This window comes from Lepus europaeus, chromosome 21, assembly GCF_033115175.1.
Source record: "Lepus europaeus isolate LE1 chromosome 21, mLepTim1.pri, whole genome shotgun sequence".
Classification (NCBI taxonomy): Eukaryota; Metazoa; Chordata; class Mammalia; order Lagomorpha; family Leporidae; genus Lepus; species Lepus europaeus.
In genome coordinates, this window is record NC_084847.1 from 2556995 (window position 1) to 2582716 (window position 25722).

General features: G+C 57.2%; 1 protein-coding gene across 1 annotated transcript; it reads right to left on the reverse strand.

The window, feature by feature from the left end:
- Positions 1-10545: 10545 nt before the first annotated feature.
- On the reverse strand, positions 10546-24328 carry NLRC3 (NLR family CARD domain containing 3). Its single transcript, XM_062180634.1, has 17 exons — positions 24151-24328; positions 22319-24068; positions 21553-21639; positions 19493-19576; positions 18966-19049; positions 18616-18699; positions 17455-17538; positions 16580-16663; positions 15942-16025; positions 15457-15540; positions 14828-14911; positions 14378-14461; positions 12306-12389; positions 11869-11952; positions 11247-11330; positions 10848-10931; positions 10546-10636 (listed from the first exon to the last, which is right to left on the reverse strand). Exons 1-17 carry the CDS (start codon positions 24326-24328, stop codon positions 10546-10548), a joined length of 3198 nt encoding a protein of 1065 aa, XP_062036618.1.
- Positions 24329-25722: the final 1394 nt, after the last annotated feature.

Consider the following 25722-nt stretch of genomic DNA (forward strand, 5'->3'; position numbering starts at 1 on the left):
CGAAAGTATAATTATTTTATGTGCATTCATAACATACAAATATTCAAGAAAAGCTCACAGGTTAGTACAATGTAAATTTTAGGCAACTATGTGACATTTGTTTCTGTCCCATTTGGTTTTTTCTTTTTCCCTAAACTGTGTATGAGATCCCCCTTTGCTTTTGGCTCTCAGTGTTCAGTTGGTTCAGCAGTACGTTGAGAGGAGCTGTGTCATAACCCACAGGCTGGGGGAAGGGGAGCTGAAAAGTCACCGTGTTCCCCTGGGCTTAGTGGATTTGATTTACCTGAATCTGGCTTGACTTAGATTTTGAAAAACCGTGCAAATATCTCTTTCCCTTGGACGTTGCCTTTTGCTAATGGGCTTCGACTCCGGAGCTGAACCCAAGCTGCACATTACATCCACAGGTGCCCACAGAGGCAGAAGCCACAGAGCACGTCTCATGGTCTCGTCTGTTTATAGATGCTCCTTCATCTGTGGGCTAGCCCACTTTGTGGCTTGAGCAGTAGCTTGTCTGCAGGAGCCTCATACGCTCGATTATCAGTATTAACGCATGAGTGTTCCAGTCACTAACCAGTCCAGGAGTCAGGTACATGCAGGTGCCTTAAGACCCGACGCCGCGTGGTTTTGGCCAAGAAGCAGGGCAGAACATCGTGTGATGTGAGATCAGTGAAAATCTAGCCTTGTGGTCATTGCTGACAGTTTGGGGTGTTTTTAAAATTAGTTTTATTTATGTGAGAGGTAAGAGACAGTACTTCCATCCATTGGTTCACTACCCAAATGCCTGCAACAGCTGGGTCTGGTCTGGCTGAAGCCAGGAACCAGGAACTCAGTCCAGGTCTCTCACATACATGGGTTTGAGGAAACCAATTCCTTGAGCCATCACTGCTGCCTCCCAGGGTCTACGTTATCGGAAAACTGGAATTAACAGTCAGGAGCCTGAGCCAGGAGTCAGACATAGGTACCCTGGGGTGGGACACAGATGTCTTTGACGGCTAGATAAATGCCCACTCCCCCGGGTTTGTTGTTTTTGAAGTATATATATTTATTTGAAAGAGACAGATCTTCCATCCACTGGTTTACTCCTCAAATGGCTGCAGCGACCAGAGCTACGCAGGTCCAAAGCCAGGAGACAGGAACTTTTTCCAGGTCTCCCACTTGGATGTAGAGGCGTGAACACTTGAGCCATCTTTGCTGCTTTCCTAGGTGCAGTAGCAGATAGGCAGAGAGCTGAATCAGAAGTGGAGCAGGTAGGATTCGAACCAGTGCCCATATGGGACGCATGGCAGTAGCTTTACTCACTACACTAGAACACTGGCGCCCTCCCCCAGGTTTTTTTTTAAATATATAATTAAAGAACCTCTTGAAACGCTTTAAAATGTGTATATTGGGGTCATGCTGCGGCGCAGTGGGTTGAGCCAGCTCCTCCTCCTATTCTGATCCAGCTCCTCCACTTCTGATCCAGCTACCCCATGTTTATGTGCCTGGGAAAGCAGTGGGCGGTGGCTCAGGTACTTGGGTCCCTGCACCCACCTGGGAGACCCAGGTGGAGTTCTGGGCTCCTATCTTCAGCCTGGACCAGCCCCCGGCTGTTGTGGCCATTGGGCAGTGAGCCAGCAGATGGAGGATCTCTCTATGTCTCTCTGACTCTTTTTTTTTTTTTTTTGCGAGGTAAAGTTACAGACAGGGAGAGACAGAGAAATCTTCCATCTGCTGGTTCACTTCTCAAATAACCACAACAGTCAGAGCTGTGCCAATCTGGAGCCAGGAGCCGGAAGCTTCTTCCGGGTCCTCCATGTGGGTGCAGGGGCCCAAGGGCTTGGGCCATCTTCCACTGCTTTCCTAGGCCTTAGCAGAGAGCTGGACTGGGAAAGGAACAGCCGGGACTAGAACTGGCGCCCATATGAGATGCCAGCACTGCAGGTATCCGGAGGATTAACCTACTGCGCCACAGTGCCAGCCCTGTCACTCTGCCATTCAATAAATGAAAAGTAATTTTTAAAAAATGTATATTGATAAAAAATACAAAGGAATTTTTTTTCAAGTCCTCAATTTTTATTAGTGGTATCTGTCAAGAGCAAAGTCAAGAAAATCTGAAGACTGGTTCCCTTTTAGCTGGGGCAGAAGAAATACAGGTGCTCTTCCGTTGACATTTTAAACTAGCATCAGTGAAAGGAAGCTGTGTCCATTTGGTAAACAATACACAGTGCAGATAGCACAGCTGTCGTGTGGACCCAGGGGACTCCAGGTGCCAGAATCCAGGACTCACTGGGTTGGAAGGGAGCTGAAAGTCTTCCTCCTCACCAGAGAGAAGTCCTTTCTGGGTGCATATGAATTCTCCTTCCTGCTGGGCTCTGATGAGGACAGTGTGGGCCAGCTGGGCTCTGGCACGTCCATGACCACAGATAGAAGCCTTGTCCAGTGGAGGCGCTTGAAGGCACCTGGTCACTGACGAGTGTAAAACAGCAGTGGAGAGGGAGTCCTCAGGACTGCTCAGTGAGATCACTTTCTGATTGAGAAGGGAGTCATTTAAGTAATTCAGAGGGACTGTGGCTTGTTTCCAAGAATGTAAATCTATGGAACTAAGGAGAAGTGATTAGAAAGTAGCAGTTTTAGGAACTGCAGTCTCGGGACCTCAGTGAGGGGATCATTTTGCTACAGATGTGCTTCCTGGTGCTTACTTTTTCTGTTCAGCAAACAATTATTGAGCCCTGCTGTATTTAATAGCTACTGGAGAACTCAAAGATGAACCTTGGACTTGACCAGCTGATGGCCTAGAAAGAGGATTGGACATTATAGTACAGTGCTGAGGTATCAGGGGAACTTTGTATTAGGGGCTGCTCTGCATGTCTGAAAGAGTTGAGGCCGGCGCCGCAGCTCAATAGGCTAATCCTCCGCCTTGCGGCGCCGGCACACCAGGTTCTAGTCCCAGTTGGGGCGCCGGATTCTGTCCTAGTTGCTCCTCTTCCAGGCCAACTCTCTGCTGTGGCCAGGGAGTGCAGTGGAGGATGGCCCAAGTGCTTGGGCCCTGCACCCGCATGGGAGACCAGGAGAAGCATCTGGCTCCTGGCTTCGGATCAGCGTGGTGCACCAGCCGCAGCGCACCAGCTGCAGCGGCCATTGGAGGGTGAACTAACGGTAAAGGAAGACCTTTCTCTGTCTCTCTCACTGTCCACTCTGCCTCACAAAAAAAAAAAAAAAAAAAAGGAAGAAGAAGAAGAGAAATAGGAAAAGGGTAAGAGTTGGAGATTCAGGCTGAAGAGGCATTTGTATGTGTGGTTCTTCGGCAGAGTTCGTGGGTCAGGACAGGCAGTGAGAAGCTGTTGTGCTTAAAGAGAAAATTCCACAAGGAGCCACTTCCTAATGGGGGTAAACTTGTGTGTTTGGGAAGATAGTGTGCTTCGTTTTTCAGAACGTTTTGAAGGTAGGATTCGGGACAATCATGGTACGGAGCCAGGGTGGACAGCAGGCCTTGCTGGAGATGAGCTCAGCCAGGACAAGCCAGACGGCGAGTGATGGGCTGAAGAGAGGTCGTGGTTTGAAGTCCGCACACGAGGTGTGACCTGTTCAGAGGGGCTGAGGGTCGAGCTGGGGGACAGGTGGAGCCAGGAGCTTGCTGGAGGGGCTCAGGGCCCTGGCTTGGGTTTTTTGTTTGTTTGTTGAGAGAAAAACTTCATGAATTTTTACCTGAAGGTAACTCATTGGTGGAGTGAGCTTGGATCTGTGAGAGACAGGAATTGATGACACAGAGTCCTGCTGCTTAAACTTGTCCTGTGGATTGAAACACAGTGGAGTCAGGTCACCAGTGGGGAGGATGCTGCTGTTTGGCTGGGGAAGCTGCAGTGGGTTTCCTGGTCTTTGACACCTGTTTTCCGGTGGTGTCTGTTTTAGAAAAGCCCAAAGCGGTTGTGTTGGCTTGAGGGAGGCCACCCAGAAGGCACAGGGAAGCCCCTCTGGCTGGCAGCAGGTGAACAGCAGTTCCTGCCTGTGTCTAGATCTTTTTTAAAGATTTATTTATTTATTTGAAAGTCAGGGTTACAGAGACAGAAGGAGAGAGATCCACAGAATCTTCCATCTGCTGGTTTGCTCTCCAAATGGCTGCAATGGCCAGGACTGGGCCAGGCTGAAGCCAGGAGCTTCTTCTAGGTCTCACATGTGGGTATCAGGGGCTCGAGAACATGGGCTGTCTTCTGCTGCTTTCCCAGGCATATTAGCAGGGAGCTGGATCAGGAGTGGAGCAGCCAGCACTGGAACCAGCGCCCATACAAGGTGCCAGCATCACAGTCTGGGTTAACCGGCTACGCCACAGCGCCTGCCCCTGGAAGCACTCGTTAAAATGAGTGATGGTTCCCGAGACCCAGGGAAGTTTACAGTGGAGACCAGGGGCGTGTTTCCCTGGGAGCTGACATTGTAGGGTGGGCTCTGGGGCTGCAGTGTGAAGGCTGAGGACGTTTCCCAACAGGCTTTGGGTTTACCACATAGGGCTCCTGGGCGTGACATCTGGTGACAGCTCATTAGCCTGCCCTGCAGAAAACAGCTTGACAAATGGTAGTTGGGTTTTCACCAGCCTGAGTTGGGAAAAGAAAAACTGGGAGTGGGTGGAGCAAGTGCTGCAGTTGCGCAGTGGGCTTTTCATTCGAGGCAGTGAGAGCATTGCAGATGTCACATGCTTTTCCCCCTAACATTTTATTTTGAAAACCGCAAACTTACTAGGTTTTTTTGTTTGTTTGTTTGTTTGTTTTACTGATTTATTTATTTGAAAGAGTTAGAGGAGAGACAGAGAGAAAGAAAGCTATCTGCTGGTTCACTCCCCAGATGGCCGCAATGGCTGGGGCTGGACCAGGCAGGAGCCAGGAGCTTCTTCATGGTCTCCTGCGTGGGTGCAGGGGCCCAAGGACTTGGAACATCCTCTGCTGCTTTCTCAGGTGCATTAGCAGGGAGCTGGATAGGAAGTGGAGCAGCTGGGACTCAAACTTGCACCTATATGGGATGCTAGCATTACAGACTGTAGCTTAACCTGCTGTGGCACAGTGCCAGCTCCAAGACTTCAAACTTTTTGTAAAGTTGTACAGCCAAATACTTTTTTTTTTTTTTTTAAGATTTATTTATTTGGGGCCGGCGCCATGGCTCACTTGGTTAATCCTCTGCCTGTGGCGCCAGCTTCCCATATAGGCACCGGGTTCTAGTCCTGGTTGCTCCTCTTCCAGTCCAGCTCTCTGCTGTGGCCCGGGAGGGCAGTGGAGGATGGCCCAAGTGCTTGGCCCCTGCACCAAGTGGGAGACCAGGAGGAAGCTCCTGGTTCCTGGCTTCGGATTGGTGCAGCGCCAGCCGTGGCGGCCATTTGGGGAGTGAACCAACGGAGGGAAGACTTTTCTCTCTGTTTCTCTGTAACCCTGCCTGTCAAAAAAAAAAAAAAAAAGATTTATTTATTTGTAAGAGTTACACACAAAAGGAGAGACGGAGAGGGCGAGAGAGAGGTCTTCCATCTGCTGTTGTTTTGTTGTGTTTTTTTTTTGACAGAGTTAGACACTGAGAGACAGAGAAATGTCTTCCTTATGTTGGTTCACCCCCTAAATGGCCACCATGGCTGAAGCTACACCAATCCGAAGCCAGGAGCCAGGTGCTTCCTCCTGGTCTCCCATGCGGGTGCAGGGCCCAAGCACTTGGGCCATCCTCCACTGCACTCACGGGCCACAGCAGAGAGCTGGACTGGAAGAGGAGCATCCAGGACCAGAACCCGGTGCCTATATGGGATGCCAGCGCTGCAGGCGGAGGATTAACCAAGTGAGCCAAAGCACCGGCCCCAAATAATCTGCTGTTTTTACTTCCCAGTTGGCCGCAACAGCTGATCCAAAAGCCAGGAGCCAGGGGCTTCCTCCAGGTCTTCCCGTGTGGGTACAGGAGCCTAAGGACTTGGGCCATCTTCTACTGCTTTCCCAGGCCATAGCAGAGAGCTGGATTGGAAGTGGAGTAGCTGGGACTCGAGCCAGCGCCCATATGGGATGCTGGCACTGCAGGCAGCAGCTTTACCACTGTGCCACAGCGCTGGCCCCACAGCCAAATACTTTTAACCTAGATCACCAGTTATTAACATCTCACCATGTTTCCCGTACACAAACGTGTGTATGTGTGTGTGTGTGTATGTATATGCTTTTTGAACCATTTCAGAGTATGATGTGATTAATGACCCAACCATACCATAGAATAATTATCAAAGAAAATTTTTTTAAGATTTATTTATTTACTTGAAAGAGTTATCAGAAAGAGAAGGAGAGGCAGAGAGAGAGAGAGAAAGAGGTCTTCCATCTGCTAGTTCACTCCCCAATTGGCCACAATGGCCAGAGCTGCTCTGATCCGAAGCCAGGAGCTTCTTCTGGGTCTCCCACATGGGTACAGGGGCCCAAGGACTTGGGCCATCTTCTACGGCTTTCCCAGGCCATAGCAGAGAGCTGGATAGGAAGCGGAACAGCTGGGTCTTGAACCGGCTCCCATATGGGATGCCAGCACTGCAGGCGGTGGCTTTACCCGTTATGCCACAGCGCCAAACCCCACACTCAGAGAACCTAATGTAGTACACACCTCTACTACTGGCCATGCCCTCCTACCTGGACAGAATGCATGAAGCAGTGGCATTGCAGTGTTTAGGCAACAGGTTGCAAGGACAGTGATCCCTGAGAGGGGAAGCAGATGCTGTGAGCCCAGCTGGGGGGGATCGCAGCACACAATGTGGGCCAGGGAGAAGTTGCAGGAGTTGAAACTGGAAATCAGGAGGCCACGGTGGCCGGTGTTCAGAAGACGGAGCACCAGAGATCAGAGCTGCGCAGGGTTCTTGACCCGAAGACGGACCCTTGCAGGTGTGTGAGGAAACTGCCCAGAACAGGGAAGGAACACCAAAAAGGACCAGGCAGAACTGTCCCCAAAGCTCACACAGGGCCAGCATAGTTTGTGTCCCCACAGCCAGGTTGGGCCAACCCTACAGTGTGTGGGCAGCACATAGAGCATGCAGAAAACCGAGAGGGCCTCAATGGCGAGGTCCTGCCTAACAATGCTGGAAGATGGAAAGGAATAAAACGTTTAAGTGATCACGTCCCAGAACAAAACCCAAGAATATTTTAAGGAATACAGAAATTGTTCCCAACAAGTTAATATGCCCAGTGTCTGGTTTCCAGTCAGAAAGTACTTAGGTTTAGGGTCAGTGTTTAGTGTCTGCATTCCACATTGGAATACCTGGATATGATTCCCAGCTCCGACCGAGGCTCCAACTTCCTGCTCTTGCACACCCTGGGAGGCAGCCGTAATGGCGGAAGTAGCTGAGTCCCTGCCACCCACATGAAAGCCCTGGATTGAGCTTCCAGCTTCAGCCTGGCCCAGCTCTGCCCATTACAGGCATAGAGGAGCGACCAGCAGATGGGACATCTCTCACTGTGTTTCTATCTCTATGTATGTCTGTCTGCCTCTCAAATTAAAAAAAAAAAAAAAAAAAAAAAAAAAAAAAAAAAAACTTAATAAAAATTACTAGATATAAGGAGAAAAAGGGAGAAACAGGCCCAAGATTCAGACAATCTTTTTTTAAGATTTATTTATTTGAAAGGCAGTTACAGAGAGAGAAGTCTTCCATCTGCTGGTTCATTCCCCAAATAGCCACAACAGCTGAAGCTGGGTGCATGCAAAGCCAGGTGCCAGGAGCCTCTTCTGGGTCTCCCACATGGGTGCAGGGGCCCAAGCACTTGGGCCATCCTCTGCTGCTTTCCGAGGCCATAACAGAGTTGGATCAGAAGTGGAGCAGCTGGGACTTGAACCAGCACCCACATGGGAAAATAGATCTGCAGGTGGTGGCTTTACCCACGACGCCACAGCGCCGGCCCCAAAGCCTTCTGTTAGTGGAGGAACGAGCATGGGAAGGAGAGTGAAAAGGTCTCAGACAAAACTCGGAGAGACTCAGGAGAACGCTGAAACAGGAAGCGTGTTAGATGGGATGAACAGCAGTTTAGATGCCGCAGAAAAATGTATCAGTGACCCTGTAACAGGTGAAGCTGTCCATGTGAAAACAAACCCCCATCAGCTCGTACCAGTTACTTCCACTCCAGATCCACCTCTGGTGCTGCCTGTGCCAGTGGAGCCAGGCCTTGTGAGTCCCTGGCCTTAGCCATCCAGTGAGGTGGGAAGTGGCAACGGCAGCCGCTCTCAGAGGCCCTCAGGCATTGTCATCCCTCTGAGCCTTCTCCAGGGCCCGGCCATCACGGCACAGACAGAAGGCAGCCAAGCCGCGTCTGCCAAGTACTGAACAAGTCAGTCTGGAATCCTACAGCCAGCAGAAGCGTCTTTTAGATGCACCCGGAAGCCTAGAAGGCCCCACTCAAGTGTCTGCGGTTTCCACATCACGTTCTTTACAGCTGATTTCCCCTCCTGTCCGGGACCCAGGCAAAGCCCGGCCCAGCCTACTGTGTTTCTTGGCACGGACATTTTTGGAGAGGTCGGGTCCGCTCTGCGGGATGCCGCCCATTTTGGATTTGTGTACTTGTTCTTTCTTGATGAGGCTCAGTAAACATGTGTGGCAAGAACAGGGCATCAGTGACGTGTCCTGGAGCACTCCGTCGGGGGCGCGTGCTGTCTGTCCTGTGGTTGGCCGTGTGAAGCTTGGTTGCTGTGAAGGTGCCATGTGCCGGGTTCCAGCTGGCTAAGGTGTGTTGTCACCTTTGCTGAGGGGCTTCGCCTTTGTGGAGTGATGTTCTGAGCCTTTGCGGTCTTTTTCCCCAGCAGGCTTTCATGGTCTTGATGTCCATGGATTCTTGTGTAAATTCCACTTTTAAAGATATTTGGGACAGCAGTGCTTCCTTTTTGAATTTGAAAGTGACAGTGGCAGTGTGGCATTCATATGCGTTGTCCTTGGTTATTCAGTTGGTGAGAACTGTGATGTCCCCACTTGGACTTTTTTTCTCCAGTTTCAATCTGAGCCATCCATGGGTGTTTACTCTGGGCAGAAGCCCAGCTCGCTTGTCAGCGTAGGAAGCTGAGTTGTGGTTCCGGAAGCTGGGCCGTGGTGGTTCGGGAAGCTGGGCCGTGGTGGTTCGGGAAGCTGGGTCCTGGTGGTTCGGGAAGCTGGGCCGTGGTGGTTCGGGAAGCTGGGATGTGGTTCGGGAAGCTGGGATGTGGTTTGGGAAGCTGGGATGTGGTTTGGGAAGCTGGGATGTGGTTTGAGAAGCTGGGATGTGGTTCGGGAAGCTGGGTCCTGGTGGTTCGGGAAGCTGGGTCCTGGTGGTTCGGGAAGCTGGGCCGTGGTGGTTCGGGAAGCTGGGGCATGGTGGTTCGGGAAGCTGGGCCGTGGTGGTTCGGGAAGCTGGGGCATGGTGGTTCGGGAAGCTGGGATGTGGTTTGGGAAGCTGGGATGTGGTTTGGGAAGCTGGGATGTGGTTTGAGAAGCTGGGATGTGGTTTGGGAAGCTGGGATGTGGTTTGGGAAGCTGGGATGTGGTTTGGGAAGCTGGGATGTGGTTTGGGAAGCTGGGATGTGGTTCGGGAAGCTGGGCCGTGGTTCGGGAAGCTGGGCCGTGGTGGTTCGGGAAGCTGGGCCGTGGTTTGGGAAGCTGGGATGTGGTTCGGGAAGCTGGGATGTGGTTTGGGAAGCTGGGATGTGGTTTGGGAAGCTGGGATGTGGTTTGGGAAGCTGGGATGTGGTTCGGGAAGCTGGGATGTGGTTTGGGAAGCTGGGATGTGGTTTGGGAAGCTGGGCCGTGGTGGTTCGGGAAGCTGGGTCCTGGTGGTTTGGGAAGCTGGGATGTGGTTCGGGAAGCTGGGATGTGGTTGGGGAAGCTGGGATGTGGTTCGGGAAGCTGGGACATGATTTGGGAAGCTGGGTTGCTGTGGTTCGGGACGCCTGATGCAAAATGTCTTAGTAACTCAGTGGCACTGACAGTGGGTCACCAGTGTTGCAGACTCCAGATAGCACGTGGGGCCTTGCCCTTGTGCCCAGAAGGTTTTGTAATGGACGCAGAGTGGCAGAACCCTTGCAGGCCTGTGCCTCCAGACCCCTGAACTAGGGCCTTGCACTTGTCTTCATGGCTTTCTCATACTCTAAGGATCACACCTCTAAAACCTCCTTTCTTCTTGAGCAAAGGAAGAGAGACCCCTGCGACACCCTGCAAACTGGCGGGCTCGACACACCTGAGGACTCTGCGCATTTCAGCGTGAGGCTGATGTGAACTGGATGAGTGGGAAAGGGCGGTGATGACTAAGTTGGGGGCAAATGAAATGTCGAGGTATAAATCAGCTAGAGCCGGCTAGAACCAGCTTCTTACAGTACAGCACTTCTGGGCCCCCTGTGTGCCTTGCTGGCAGCCCCGTCCCTCTGAGGCAGACACACCCGCCCTGCCTGGACTGACCCTGGGCCGGGAGAGGGGCTCGGGAACCCCTGTGGTAGCACCTCTCCTTCCCTTCCACGGGAGACCAGGCCTCGGGCTGGGACAGTGTCATTCCCAAGTGACAGGGAGGCACCTGGGGTGTGGTCTTGGTCTCTGCTTGTCCTGCCCGGTCCTCCGGGAACTTGTTCTGGTCACATGTCCACCATGCACGTGGGAGCGTTTGTCTTAATAGCCTCTGAGATCATCCTGGCACCAGATTCCCCGATCTGGTTTCCCTGGAGACTGGAAGAGAAGGGGCAAGGCCGGGCTGGGCGCCTCCAGGTTCTCAGCAGAAAACGCAGTGCTCCCCACGGAAGCTTTGTGCTTCCAGGAGCCCTCTCCCGGGCGAGGCTCAGGCTGCCCCCACCGGGAGCTGAACTTCTCTGCAGAGCAGTGCTAAGGAGGGGTGAGCAGGAGCGGCAGGGGAGGGGGTGGTCCTGCTGAGCCTACTCACTTGATGTGCTGCAACCCGTGGTTTCCGGACAGCGCCGTGGCCACACAGATCGCCCCGTCCATGCCCAGGGAGTTCTCCTGCAGGCTAGGCAGAGAATAGATGGTCCGCTGAGCGCTGGGACAGTCCAGCCCTGCAGGAGGTCACGCTGCTGCGTGTCCTGGGGGCCGCCGAGGGGTGGGCTCTGCTGGGTTGACTTGTCCTCAGGTGCCACCACAGCCACCCCACCAGGGATCGTCAGTGCCCTTGTGAAGTGGCTGACTTGTGAGTTCTGCCCATCAGCTGCAGCACGTGCACCTAACAGAGCAGCCCTGGGTGCTCCTAGCGTGGCATCCCATGGGAAGAGCAGCAGAGGCGTCTGCTGCCCTGGGACGCACGCGGGCAGTCGCTGAGGCCACTTACTTGAGTCTCCGGAGGCTTGAGTTTACCTTCAAGGCCTTTGCCAGGGCTTTGGCTCCGGCCACCCCGATGGCATTCCCTCGTAGGCTGTAAGGAAAGACAGGTGACCTGAGGCTCGGGGCCAGGCCGAGAGGGGTCATCGCTGCCTCTCTGGAAGGGTGAGGGGTTACTTGGGCTCCAGCAATGCCAGGAGGTGAGGATTGCTCCGTCCTCACTCCGCGGTGGCTGCAGAGTTGGATGCGAGGGAGCGGGACTTTGAAGGAGGGTGCAGTTGGCACTCTGTGGGAGCCCCCTCCTCCTCTTCTGAAGAAGGAGACACTGAGCCGAAACAGCAGAGGCAGTGCTCGTACCCTGCAGCTCCCTGGTCCAACTCCACGTCATCAACCCTGGAGAGCCGCACCTGAGAGCCTCACAAAGCCCCCTCCCTGCCCAGGAGTTCCCCCCCAGAGAGCAGGAACTTAGCAAGTGAAGGGAAAGCCACCGTGACTCCAGGGGAATGGGGACCGTCGCTGGGGCCTTAAGTGGAAGTCATTAAGTTGCTCAGAGTTCCCCTCATCTTTTCATTTGGAATCAGCAGCTTGGTTCCTTTGGGCCAAAGGCTATGTCTGGAGGCAGGAGTACTTACTCAAGGATCTCCAAGGTTCTGTTCACAGCCAGGGCCTCGCCAAGTGCCTGGGCCCCCCGGGTACCAATGGAGGCCACCTGGAGACTAAGAAGAGGTGCAGTAGTGCTTGCCCCAGCCCCACGCCTGCCTAGGCCCACAAACTCTCCCTTAACTTAGGGCTGATGAGAGAAATAGCGCAAAGAAGTGTTGGCCTACGATCTCTCCCGGGAATGCACCTCCCACCTATAGGGTGCCGTGCCCAGGACATCTGCGGGCTGCACATAAGGAAGTGAGTCTCCTGGGAAGCGTGAGGTAGGGAGGAGCTCATCGCTGCACCCTTAATCCTTTCTGGGTTTGATTCCCTGATTGCTAATCTATCAATATAATGTTGATATTTCCTATAATAATATTAGAAAAATTAAGCACCTGTTCCTTGGGGTTGGCATGGCGGGACTTACTAGAGGGCTGTGAGCGCCGTGTTCACCTTCAGAGAGCCAGCCACCGCCGAGGCACCTTCGTCCCCAATGGCGTTTTCCTGTAGACTGAACATGGAGTCGGAGCTGTTCAGTGCCTGCGCACAGGCCAGCACTCCCCCAGGAGCTGCCCAGCTTGGGCCTTCCAGGTTCCTTTAGACACAGGCCAGACAGAGACACGCTCCCAGGGTCACTCTGGGGACCCTCCCGGCTGCCCTTGTCACACCTGCCCTGGGTGGGTGCGACTCCATGCAGGGCGTCTGGGGGCTGCATGAGTCTGAACCTTGGCAGGCAGGCAAGAAAAGGGACTCAGGGAGACTGTCAGCAAGGGTTCGGGCCAAAAAGGGTGCGGTTTTCAAAGCCAACCAGAAACAACCTGAAGCCCTCCATCCCCGGGCCACTGCTGCCAGCAGCATTCTGTAACCGTTATTTATTTATTTTTTCTTCCTCTCCCTTCTAAGTCACAGGACCTTGGAGCAGAAAATGAGGGTAGTTCTGATGGACGCTGGCTTTTAGTAGACAAATATTTGAGTGTGCGTGTGCGTGGCAGCAAGTGGAAAGACGTGATTAAGTGAGCAGCCGTGAGAGGCCGAGCCAGACTGCTGGGAAAACCAGCAGGGCTCCTCCCCAGGGGTCACAGAACACTGCCCAGGAGAAGCTGGTCAAAACCAACCCCCAAAGGATGAGGCCCGGGAGGGCCCTGCAGAAATCAAACTGAGTTCCCCGAGTGGTTAAGAATAGGGTTTGGGGGGCCGGTGCTGTGGTGCAGTGGGTTAACGCCCGGCCTGAAGCGCCGGCATCCCATTTGGGCACCAGTTCTAGTCCTGGCTGCTCCACTTCTGACCCAGCTCTCTGCTATGGCCTGGGATAGCAGTGGAAGATGGCACAAGTCCTTGGGCCCCTGCACATGGGAGACCCAGAAGAAGTTCCTGGCTCCTGGCTTCAGATTGGTACAGCTCCGGCTGTTGCGGCCAATTGGGGAGTGAACCATCAGATGGAAGACCTCTCTCTCTGTCTCTACCTCTCTCTGTAACTCTGTCTTTTAAATAAATAAAATAAATCTTAAACGAAAAACAAAAACAGGGTTTGGGAGGTGTAAAGTTGATTCTTAGGGGCCTTCTGAGCCACACAGGAAGCTTGCACTTCCTCTGTAGGCACCAGGCAGCCATTCAAGGATCTCACCCAGAGAGGGATAAGTAGGCGCTTTGCAAAGATCTCTGGCCAGCAGGGTGGGGTAAGGGGGTAGAGGGGGCTGGATTGGGGAGACTGCTGAGTGATGCAGGTCTAGATGGTAGCCATGGGGATCAAGAGAACTGGGTGGGTGGGGAGACCCTGGAGGCAGCATCAGCAGGACTTGGAGAACGGGGAGTGGGAGGTGAGGGGCAAGCCAAAAGCAGGCAGGTGGAGAGAAGGCAGACAAACCGTAGTGCTGTGGGTCCCCCAGGGATGGAGCTCCAGGGGCTTCTGGGGCCTTGACCATCACTGGAGTTCCCAGTTGTCCTCAAAGAGAAGGTGGCCTGGGACAGAACCCTGGGGAGCCCCAGTGTTCAGGCAGAAGAAAAGCATGTGGAGATCCAGCCAGAAAGGGGACGTTCTAGAAGCTGGAGCAGCCTGAGTGGACCCAGCGTCCATGGGCAAGGTGAATGGGTGACTAACATCTGTGTGTGTGTCTGTGCGGCAGAATGTAGTGTAGCCACAAAAAGGAAGGAAGTACTGACACTGCAACATGGCTGGTCCCGGGAGACCATTAGTGGCTGCCATGGTGGGGGGTGGGGAGAATGGAAAGGGAAGGCTGAGTATGGGGTTTCCTTTCGATTGTTTGATGACTTAGAATATGCTAGAAACTGGTGCATGGTAGACTTCCAATGGGTGGACTTCTGTGCTTTGTGGAGTATATTTTAATGAACGTCTTGGATTTTTTTAAGAAGTTGACGAGGACCCGATCATGCCTGCTGACCTCAGGGCAGGGGAGGCTGAGCCCTGGCCTGGCCTGGCCAGCCCTGGGTTCTCAGGTGCCCCTGCCCGCCCGCCCCTGCACCCCTGTGGGTGGCACTTACTCTAAGCTGGTCAGGCTCCTGTTGAGCTGTAGAGCGCGCCCGAGGGCCCTGGCAGCACCGGCCTGGATGAAGTTCCACTGCAGGCTGGGCAGACGGACAGACATGACCGCATGGCCCGTGCAGAGCCCAGCAGGGTCTGATGGTGACTCCTGCAGCCCTCCACGTGGGCTCCGAAAGGGGTCCGTGGTGGCCACAGGGACAGACCCACAAGGTGACTCTAAGTGGCCCTTGCATAGGGCGTGGGACCCCTGAGGCCCAGCCTGCTACGTGGCTGTGTGGAAGTCAATGCACTGGTTGGGTGCGGCCTGTACAGACGGCATGGGCCCTGGAGACTGTTGAAGATTGAGGGTCGGGGGGAGCCCACAGGCAGGCCTGCACAGAGTTGGTGTGCGTGGATGTGGCCCTCGGCTCTGTGGAAGGGGACAGGGTAGGGTGAGGCCATGGACTCACTGCAGAGACCTGAGGGCACGGTTTCCTCCCACTGCGACTGCGATGGCCTGGGCGCCCTGGTCCTGGAGCAGGTTGGCTGTCAGGCTGCGGGGGAATGGGGCAAGTGAGAGCTGGCCTGAAGGAAGCCCCCTGTCCTCTGTCACCAGGGCGTTCAGGACACTCCCCCCGTCCCGAGGGCCACATGGGGTCTGTGCCGATGTTACGAGCCGTGGAGCTCTGGTGAGCCAGGCTCGGGTGCAGGAGCACTATTCTGAGCCCTGTCAACAACCTGGGGCAGGCACGGCCAGGATCTGCAGAACTGCCTGGGGCACGCACTGCCCAGTGGCACGGTGCCACACCGACTCCAGGAGGCCCCTCCCATGTGCCTGTCCCTCACCAGGGCTATAGCAGGCTTAGCGTCACACCGTCCACCCCCTTGTGTCACTCGTCATGGGAGCCGGGGCATGTGTCAGGGCTGCCACCAGACACTAGGTCTACAACCCCTCCCCAGCTCGGTCCTTCTCCAGTCCTGCGATATGGCCAGGGTGTGGAGGGACGAGGCCACTGGGGTGGCCCCTGTGGGTGGTGGTGGTTCAGGCCCCGGCATCATTAGCCCTAGGAAGCAGAGTTAGCCCCGCCCCGGCACGTACTCCAGGTTCTCCAAGGTGCTGTTGGTGCAGAGCGCGTGAGCCAGAGCCTGGGCACCCTCTGGGCTGATGGAGTTCTCACGCAGGCTGCGGGGGAGAGAAGGCCCTGAGCTTGTGTCGGGGCAGGTGAGGCCTGTGCAGTCTGGGCTGGGTGAGCCAGGCTCCCACAGCTGCCAGCCATGTGTCCCCATGTCAGGGCCGTCGGCTGTGCAGGAACATCCAGGAGGAAGCGGGTAGGACGACAGTGCCCCAGAAGCGCCAACAGGTGAGCACGCCAGGTACCTGGTGGACTTGCGAATGGGCAGAGCTGCAGAGCAGCCCCACTGAGGGCCACAGTGGACCCCTGCCCTCCTGAGGGAGCAGGAACAGGGATGGGGTTCAGGCTCCAGGCCCGAGCCTGCCTCAACCACAGATTTCCTAGAGCCAGCCTTGCCTTCCAAGCCCTGACGCCTCAGCAGAGAGCACTGGCCGGGAGGGGCGGGGCTTACCTGAGGTGGAGGAGGGTCTGGTTGGCGCCGAGGGCCTCTGTCAGTGCTGCCACTCCCACGTCGCTGATGGAGTTGCTCTGCAGGCTGCAGGCAGAGGAGGGCACCCTTGGCCTGGCTGTCCAGCCTGGGACCACAGGCCCTGGCTCAGCAGAGTTGGGGGACCCTGAGGACAAGCACCTCGACTCTGCTCCTCTCCTCATCCCTGCTTCCTTTCCCATCCCCCCACCTTCTAGCCCCTGCGGAGTCAGGCGAGTGGGTGTAGTGGGAGAAGCCTCAACGTTTAGCCTCTGCCTTGGCACAGAGGGCTCTGAACAGGCTCAGAGTGGGGCATGTTGGCTCTGTGGCCCCGAGAAAGTGCTCAGCAGAGTCTCCCCAGAAGGGGGCGCCCAGGTCCCCACCCCCAAAGGCCAGCTCTGTCTTCAGCTGCCGCCTGCTCTCAGGGAGTTTGGAGCTTGTCACTCTGAGGTCTCCAGGGCCAGCCCCACCCCTGCCGTGTGGGGAAACGCAGCTGGGGCGGGGAGGGGTAGAAGGGAGAGACTGCAGTCAGAGCACACCAGGTTGTGTCAGGTCCTGGCAGCTTGTCATCCGCTGGATGGAGAACCCCGGGGGAACCGTCACCCACGGTCAGGCAGACTCACTCCAGGCTCTCCAGGCCCTGGTTCACCTTCAGCGCCTCTGCCAGGGCCTTGGCACCTCCATCGCCTATGCTGTTACTGGAGAACCTGCAGGAGACATGGTGAGTTTGCCTCTTGGGGCAGCTGGGGATCAGGGCCCAGGGGAGCCCTCGGCAGGGGCTGTCCTGCTTTCTCAAGGGTGATCAGTGTACAGCTTGTCCTGCCTGAGACTTGTTGACCCAGTCTCTGAAGTGACCACTTGCTGCCTGCCTGTCAGTGTTCAAGTGACAAAGCACTCCTGACTCTGGCAGGGGTGGGGCGGGGGCGGGGCAGGGGCAGGGGCGGGGGGGGGGGGGAAGCGGGGGGGGGGGGTGGAACAGGGCAGGGGCAGGGCGGGGCAGGGCAGGGCAGTCCTTTAGTGAGAGGCATTTGTGGTACTTTAGGGAACATAGCCTGGGCATGCTGTTTTATTGAGTGCTTTGGAGTCCAAAGCCAGCAATCCTGAACCTACAGTCTGTCCATCATCCATCCCTCCCTCCCGCCAGTCACTCACACATCCACCCCTCCCTCCCTCCTCCAATCACTCACACATCCATCTCTCCCTCCCTCCCTCCAGTCACCCACACATCCATCCATCCCTCCCTCCCTCCCTCTCTCCCTCTATCCAGTCACACACACATCTATCTCTGCATCCATCCCTCCCTCCCGCCAGTCACCCACACATCCCTCCCTCCCTCCCTCCACCCCTCCCTCCCTCCCTCCCCCCCCAATCCATCTCTGCATTCATCCGCCCATCCACTCCTCCGTGCGTCCACGCGGCCGTCCATGCTCACAACCACTAGTGATGGGCGGGCGTGGTGCTGGGCACTGAGGATCCCGGGCCCTCCCACGTTTCTCACACGAGCTCCTTCAGGCTCCGGTTCTGCTTCAGGGCGTCGGCCATCCGCTGGGCTCCCGCAGGCCCGATGCTGTTCTTCTGCAGGCTGTGGGGGTGAGGGGGGCCCTTCAGCAAAGTGCGCTGAGGTTCAGGGTGAGAGTTGGAGGCAGCTCCGGGGCCCGCTCTGTGTATCACAGCAGCAGGGGCAGGCTCTCCAGGAAGGGTGTGCGGATGGTTGCCCAAGTGATGCTGTACATGGATGTGATTTCAAGGGCGGGTAAGAGGCTCCGGCAGCTGCGGCCTCCTTTATAAGGATCTAAAAAGCGGAGCCCAGCGATCTCCCGAGCGTGGACTTCATGGTCACGTCCGGCTGTCCCCAACAGCCTGCCTTCTTCACGGCTCCCTTTCCCTAGGGAGAAGCTGGAGAAGCTGCTTCCTCTTCTCCTGAGTCTGATGGAGGGTGAAGGGGCAGGAGGACCCCACACTCATTCTAAGGGCAGGTAGGACCCTGGCTCCAAAAAGGAAAAGGTCCCTGCCCCCACCCCCACCCCCACCCCTTAGAGTGTTTCCTTGAGAAGATCTGAGAGTCCACATCCTTCTGTCCTTTGAGCTGCCTTCAGCCGGGGCTGTCTTTGAAAGACAATCACTGACTGGGAATTAGTGGGGCACCTGGCTGCACAGGTACCTGCTCGTCATACAGGCAGGAGAAGTTTCATTTTCCCTTCGCATGAAGGCAAGTATGGCACACAGATGGCTACCCCCAGTTAGGGGAATTTAGGATTGACCGTGTGACACACGGTGCTGTCAGGCCCTCTGCATGAGGACAGGTTGAATGCAGTGGGTGGGCTGTGTCTGCCAGGCTGTGGGGCAGTGGTTTCTTCCGTCTTGCAGCCTGACGGGCACACTGCCAGCAAGGCACAGCTCAGCCAGCTCAGTGCTTGGGAGCGGTGTTGTGTATTGGGTCTGTATTTGTAGAGAGATTTCTGGGTTGACAAGTGGTTGCATTTTTTAATTACTCCCCCAGCACCTGTTCTCCGGAAAAGCAGTGGGCATCAGGTTTCCAGGTGCCATCCAGGTGGGTCAGAAGCACCTCAAGACTCAGCCCACCTATTTCTCCTTGCAGGAAACAGAGCAATCCTTGGAGAAGGGGCAGCGGGGAGGGAGAGGAGGTGTGTCCACTCACTGCAGTACGGAGAGCGTCCTGTTGGAGGCCAGGGCCTCAGCCACGGACCTGGCGCCATCATCCCTGATCGCGTTGCCCTGGAGGCTGCAGAGGCGGAAGGCGCATCAGTGATGGGGCAAGGGAAGGCGCCTGGCAGCGGCCTGGACCCCGCCACACAGGGGCACCTCCCTGGGGCGCGATGCCCCGAGTCACCAAGGCACTGGGAGACTTGCTTAGGGTGCACGGTCCCTGCTACCCAGTGGATGGGAGCCAGTAGCCATCAACCACCATTTTGAACCCCTCCCTTCCATGGTGGCAGCTGAGGAGAGGGCTCTCTGGGGACAGCGGGGCAGGGACCAGGGGACACGTACCTCAGAGAGGTCAGGGTGCGGTTAATCTTCAGAGCGTCTGCCAGGGCCTTGGCCCCTTGTGACCCAATGGAGTTACTGCGCAGGCTGCCATGAGGGATGAGAGACGTGACCTCCAGGGAGGGACGGAGGGATGGAAGCTTCCGCCTAACCCTGAAGTCTGACCCTCTGAGGGAGTGCGTGGGGGTCAGGGCTTCACTCCTGGTGGAACCGGGCCGAGAGCCGCAGAGTGAGCTGGAAGGAGTTCCCGAGAAGGCCCCGGGTGATGGGGAGAGGGAGGCAGGACTGCTGGCCCACTGGGCGCGGGCCAGGCGTGGGGGTGAGGAGAATGGCAGCCGCAGGTGCCCTGGGTGAGCCTCTGCGGCTGCCCAGCTGCCCTTCCAGTCACCCCCCAGGGCGGGTGTCAAGGCTGTGGCCCCCTGATTCTGACTCCTACTAGGAGCCCAGGGACCTTGAGACCTGTCCTAAATGAAGTGCTGTGTGGAGGCTCCCGGCACTGCCTGCGCGGGCCCACACTTCTTCCTACTTACTCCAGAGCGGTCAGGCTTCTGTTGACCAGGAGGGATCTGGCCAGAGCTTTGGCCCCTTTGTTGCTGATCAGGTTCTCAGCCAGGCTGCCCAAGCAAGGAGAGAACAGTGGTGAATTCAGGCTGCTAAGTTTTCCCAGCATCACCAGGGCCTGGACATGGGGGAGGGGAGGTGACCGCTAAGGCAGATGCTTGGGGTTGGGCAAGGGCAGGCCAGAGTGGGATGGACAGATCTTCACTCTGACGGAGGGTTCTAGGAAAAAAACAGCCAGAACCAGCTCCCCAGTTTTCCGGCAGTTGTTGGGCCTGGCCAGTGGTGCCTCAGGGAAAGCCAGACACAGAAGCAGTGATCCATGGCGTTTGCCGGCTTCCCCAGTGTGTGCGTTTCCAGCATTGCCAATCTGCAGAATTCCTGAAGTTAAGCTGACAGCTGAGTGCAGGAGCCAGCATGGACCGGTTCCAGCCCATCACTGCCCCTGGCCTCCTCGCCAGGACAAGACGGCAAGTAGCAGGTTCCCAGCAAAACCAGAATTCACCAAAGTACACCTGTGTGTGTCTGGAAAGGCTGCCTCCAGCAGAATGCTGGTGGTCGCCTCAACCTTGCTGCCCGTGTCCCGGTTCAGGAATGGCACCCGTGGAGGCTCTCGGCAGTTAGGTAGGCATCCAGCCCTGAGGTGTTTGGCTGGCACTCTCCAAGCTATGTCCCAAGAGCCCCTCGGGATCCTTGGGAAGGCGTTAAGGGCCAGCAGGGGGCTGGGCTCTGGGATTCCCACATCTCCTTCCAATCCTAACAGCTCCCCTTTTATCTCTCTTACTTACTGGGGTTCTGCTGGGGTAGATTACTTTCTAAAATGGTTCTGTTGGTTTTAAAAAGTTTTTAGCCCATTCATCCAAGGCCACCTTCTGTGAGTGCCCTCAAATTCTAGGGAGCCCCTGCCTGTCTCCCCAGGACCTGTCCGGTATTCTGAGTTGGACTTCAGGAGCAGCTGAGTCGTCTTCTGCAGTACGCCACACAGCGGGGTGGCATCAAGGACCAGCTGTGGCCAGGTGGAGAAGGACACGTAGCCAGGAAGAAGCACCTGGCCTCGTTCTGGTGATTTGAGCAGCGCCAGCCCCTGGGAGGCGAGACTAAGAGCCGGCTGCTTCACCCTCTGCCGAGAGTGCTGGAGGCTGACACGCAGGAAGGTTGTGATCAGTTTTCTGTCGTGGCGGTTGTGTCTTGGTCTTTCATTCCCAAGACTAAGGTGGGCCCCTCGTGGGCTGCCTCCCCTGCGCCTGGGCCACTAGAGCCCTTTGTGCTCATTAGAGCCTCACAAGGACCCTGAGAGGTAGCAGGCAGCGAAGGGATTAACCTTGAACCAAGGACAATTTGGGCCTTGCATCGCCCCCAGCCCCCAGGAAATCCTGGCTGGCAGGAATGTCTGCCTGGGGCTTGGGCCTGCTGGATGGTTTACCCAAGATGGGGTTTATGGCGGGGGTCTCGGGCCACTTGGTAGCCTCTTGACCTCTGCTGGGGTGGAGGCCGTAGGCTCAGGTGAGCCTGCGGGCAGTTGGCTATGCCAGTGAAATGCTCTGGACCCCAGGGCTCGCTGTGTCCTGGGTGACAGCCGTGGTTGTGTCATCACACGTCGGTGCTGGAGGGGTGGCCGGAAGCGTGTGCCTGGCCTCTCTCTCCTGATCTTACTCTGCGTCCTTTAAGTGTAGCGAACCCTGGTCATGGTTTGGCATTCTGAGTCCTAGGGAATCGTTGAACCTGCACCTGGGCGTAAGCACCCCCAAACCCACAGGGATGCCCCCCTGGGCATCGTGGCTATGGAAATCATGGCCGGCACCCCCCTGGCACACGTGGTACCCAGAGACATGCCTTGTGGGCACCATAGCACCTGCCCCCGCCAGGCCCTTCTTCCTCCCTACAGGTGAGGAGCCCCTTCCGGAATGGGTGCAACAGCATCCTGAGCCACATGCTTCCCAGACGCCTTCCCTCAGGGCCCCCAGCCAGCTGAGCAGAGGGGACACTAAGAGGGATAGGTGAGCAGCCTGGGCGGGGCTCCCGGGCCAGGTACCTCATCTTCTGGATGCGACAGTCCTTCCCACTCAGCATGCTGCCCAGCAGCTCCATCACGGGGTCCTGGAACTGGTTGTTGTCCAGCCTGGCCAGGGGGAAGAGGGCTGTGACAGTGAAGGGTCCCCCCACCCATGGGCAGGCCCGTGGACACACCCTCTGCCTCCTCTCCATCCCACCGCAGTACCATAGCCGTGGCTCTGAGGTCCGCGCTCGGCAGCCCCCTCGCCCAGGCCTAGCCAGTGCAGGTGAACTCCAAGGCCCGGTGCCCCTGAGCCTCACGGTCCCTACTTGGAGCAGTGTCCTCCGTGGGCGGCTGCCCTAGCAACCAGCACGCCTCACGCCTGTGCGGGCTTTCCTACGTCTGAGGACACCTGAGCTGCTCTCGGGCCCTCAGTGAGTCTCGCCCCATACCCCGTCTGGCCTCTCTCTCCTTGATCTTAACTCTGCGTCCTTTAAATGTAGCGAACCCTGATCATGACTGTAACGGTTTGGCGTTCTAAGTCGTCCTAGGGAATTGTTGAACCTGCACCTGGGCGTAAGCACCCCCAGACTCGCCCGGAGCAGAGCATGGCACATAGAGTGCAGCTTACGTCAGCAGTGGATGGTTCAGAGGGTGCGGTGGGTTGAATTATGACCCCAGAACGGTGTGTTGAAGTCCTAACCCTAAAAATGTGGTCTTATTTGGAAATAGGGCGATGGCCTTGGAGCAAGCGTGTCGGGTCCTTCTGCTGCCTCTTGTGCCCACACCCCCACCTCGTGCCCACCTGAGGCTCTCGCAGTAGAGCAGCTGGGGCAGCAGGCTCTGGAGGACACCCTGGCTGAGGCACAGGGACAGGTTGGCTTCCTGGGCACAGGCGTCAGACACCTGCAGCAGGTAGGCCAGGGCAGCGCCGTGCGAGGGGCTGCTCAGCCCAGCCAGGGCCCCACGCTCCATGGCCTCCTGCACGCTGTGGGCCAGCTCCGTGCACTGCAGCTCATGTAGACAGCGCAGGACATTCACCGCCTGGGCACCAACGGCAGCCCCGGGGCGCAGGCAGCCCTGCAGGAGCTCGGCTGCCTGTGCCCGGTAGCTCTCGTGCTCCCCTGGGGCCAGCAGGGAGCCGGCCAGCAGCGTGTTGACCCTGGGTGACAAGAGGCCCGAGAGGAAGCGCAGGAACACGTCTAGCCGGCCGTCCTCAGCCTGCATGGCCCGCTGGGCCGCGCTCCGGAAGTGCGTGAGGAAGCCCAGCCTGGGCCAGGACACGCCACTCTCCGTGAAGAGGTCGAAGATGGCCCTCTTGGACGCACCATAGTAGTAGGTGGCTGCCACGAACTCCTGCAGGGACAGGTGGGCAAAGCAGTAGGCGGCTGAGGAGGCCAGCGTCTCCTCGCGCTGCAGGAAGCAGCTGCACAGGGCCCCCTGCAGCAGAGCCAGGTCCACACCGAGCGCCTTCATGTCCTGCTCGTAGAATACGTACTTCTTCTTCACCAGCCCGTGGAAGGCCAGCCGGCCCAGGGTCCCCACCAGCCTGCGGCCGCCCTGGGCCAGCTGCTCGATCCGAGGGCTGGCCTTGCCCTTGTCCTGCCCCTCCCTGCTCAGGGCCATCCTAAAGTACCAAGCGTAAAGCTCAGCCAGGGTCCTGGGAGGCCACGGCGCTGTGTCCTGGCATGCCAGCCTGCTGCGGCGCGAGTGGCCCAGCGCCGCGCCCGCGAGCTGGCAGAAGGCCGGCACGGCGCACATGAGGTACAGCGCCTGGTTGGCCCGCACCTGGCTCAGGACCCAGCCCGGCAGGCTCTGGTCCTCAGGGAACACCTGCTGCAGACACTCCTCCATCTCCGGCTGCGTGAAGCCCCGGATCTCCGTCATCCGGTCCACCAGGCCGCCTGGGATTTGGCCGGCGGCACCGGGCCGGGATGTGATCCAGACAGAGACTTCTGGAAAGAGATTGCCTCGGATGATGTTGGTGATCAGGTGGTCCACCTGGATCTCCTTCTTGGGATCCGTGCAAGCCACGGTGTTAGAGAAGTCCAGGGGTGTCTTGCACTCATCCAAGCCATCCAGGATGAGAAGGACCCTGGCTGGGGCCGCCACAGCCAGCCCGGACTCCCCGATGTGCGGGAAGGCAGAGCAGACAAGCCTGTCCACGCACAGCTTCTCGTAGGTGTTGAGGTCCCGGAAGGTCAGGGGCAGCACCAGCGAGAAGTCCTTGCCCACCTGCCCCCCGGCCCAGAGGCGAACAAAGTGCCTCACCAGGGTGGTCTTGCCCATGCCCGCCACCCCGACGGTGATGGAGACACGGGGCGGGATGGACACCCGGGACAGGGGCAGGAACAGCCTGTCCAGGGGGATGGTCCTGGTGGGTCGCTGGCCCCCGCGGGTGGTCTCCACCTGCGTGAAGTCGTGTTCCCTCAGCTGCAGGTCTGTCAGGCCCTCCACCAGCAGGAGGCTGGTCAGCCGGGGCGGGGGGCCGCCTGGCTCTGGGCCACCTCCTGCTCGGCTCAGCAGGGCCTCGCGGTGCCTCTGTAGCCGCAGCTCTGCCGGACACAGGCCACAGGGGAAGGTGGGTGAGGAGGGGGTGGGCCGGGAGAGGGCCCCAGCTCCCCCCGCCTGCCCTGCTGTTACCATGGGTCCCCAGCAGAGAGTCCGGCATCCTGCTGGGGGCCTGCAGGGCCTGAGGGCCTTGACTGCCCTTCCCGGCCAGCAGGTCCACAAGGGCTTTCACCTGCTCAGCTGGGGAGCTGCTGCCAGGGCCCTGGCCAGGCTCCCCACCCATCCGCGTTTCCGGCTTCCTCATAGGGTCCAGGATTGTGACCAGGAGCTGTGAAGATGAGGACAGGGCCCGGATCTGCTGCCGGCCGCACCTCTGTCCAGCAGCCCAGGACAGGGGTGCGAGCCTCCATGAAGGGGCTGGGAGGGCCATTTGCTGCCGGATGGTGAGAACAGTTGTGGGGACGCAGGGGCTGAGTGGGTAAGAACAGGGGCTCTGGGCTCAGACCCTGGGTCTACACTTACCGCCTGGGTGACCCTGGGTGGGCTGCATCTCCTCTCTTCCCCTGAGCGTCCTCACTGGTGACCTGGAAGTGGTGTGAGGTTACAGAGAGGTCTGCACAAAAGGGAGGAACAACAACAACAAAAATAGTGTGGGAAGTATACACACTGCACAGCTCCAGCTAGACGGTGTTCTGGAAGGGGAACGGTCATTTGTTGCCAGGACCCGGGTGGGGGAAGACTCAGTGGAGCCCAGAGGGTGCTTTGGGTGGTGACACTTTGCTAATGTCACCGTAGGCGTGTGTCACGGTGGGCGTGTGTCATGCTAGATGCCTATCACGGTAGGTGTGTGTCACGGTATCCTGGTAGATGCCTGTCACTGTGGGCATGTATCGTACATATGTTCAAAGCCACAGATCTCCCGGCACCAAGAGTGAACCCAGGTGTCAGCTGTGGACTCTGGGTGGTCAAGACCTGCCGTGGTTGATTGACTGGTGGTGACAACAGACCACGTGGTCGGGTGTGAAGGTGGAGGAGGCTGTGGGTGACAGGTGGGGGCTATGTGGGAGCTCTCTGTACTTTCCCATCTGTTTTTCTGTAAACCTAAAACTTCCCTGAAAGGTAAAATCTAAAGGGGCGTTTAGCTGAGCGGTTAAGACGCCTGCATCCCACATCAGAGCACTTGAGTTTGATTCCCGACTCCAGCTTCCTGCCAATATGGAGCCTGGGAGACAGCGGCGAGGGCTCGAGATCCAGTCCCCGTATCCAATGGGAGACAGCGGCGAGGGCTCGAGATCCAGTCCCCGTATCCAATGGGAGACAGCGGTGAGGGCTCGAGATCCAGTCCCCGTATCCAATGGGAGACAGCGGCGAGGGCTCGAGATCCAGTCCCCGTATCCAATGGGAGACAGCGGCGAGGGCTCGAGATCCAGTCCCCGTATCCAATGGGAGACAACGTGTCTTTGGTTTTCAGTTCCAGACTTCAGCCCAGCTCAGCCCTGGCCGTTGCAGGCATTTGGTGAGTGAACCAGCAGGTGGGAGCTCACTCTACTTGCTCTCTATTCTCTTGTTCCCTCTCTGTCTCAAAATAAATAAATAGATAAACAAACAAACAGAAACAAAGCAAGGAGGAAAAAGGGGCTGGGGTGGGGTGGGCTTCTCTGTTTTCTGGGGCCTGCAGAAGACACCATGAGGCAGAGC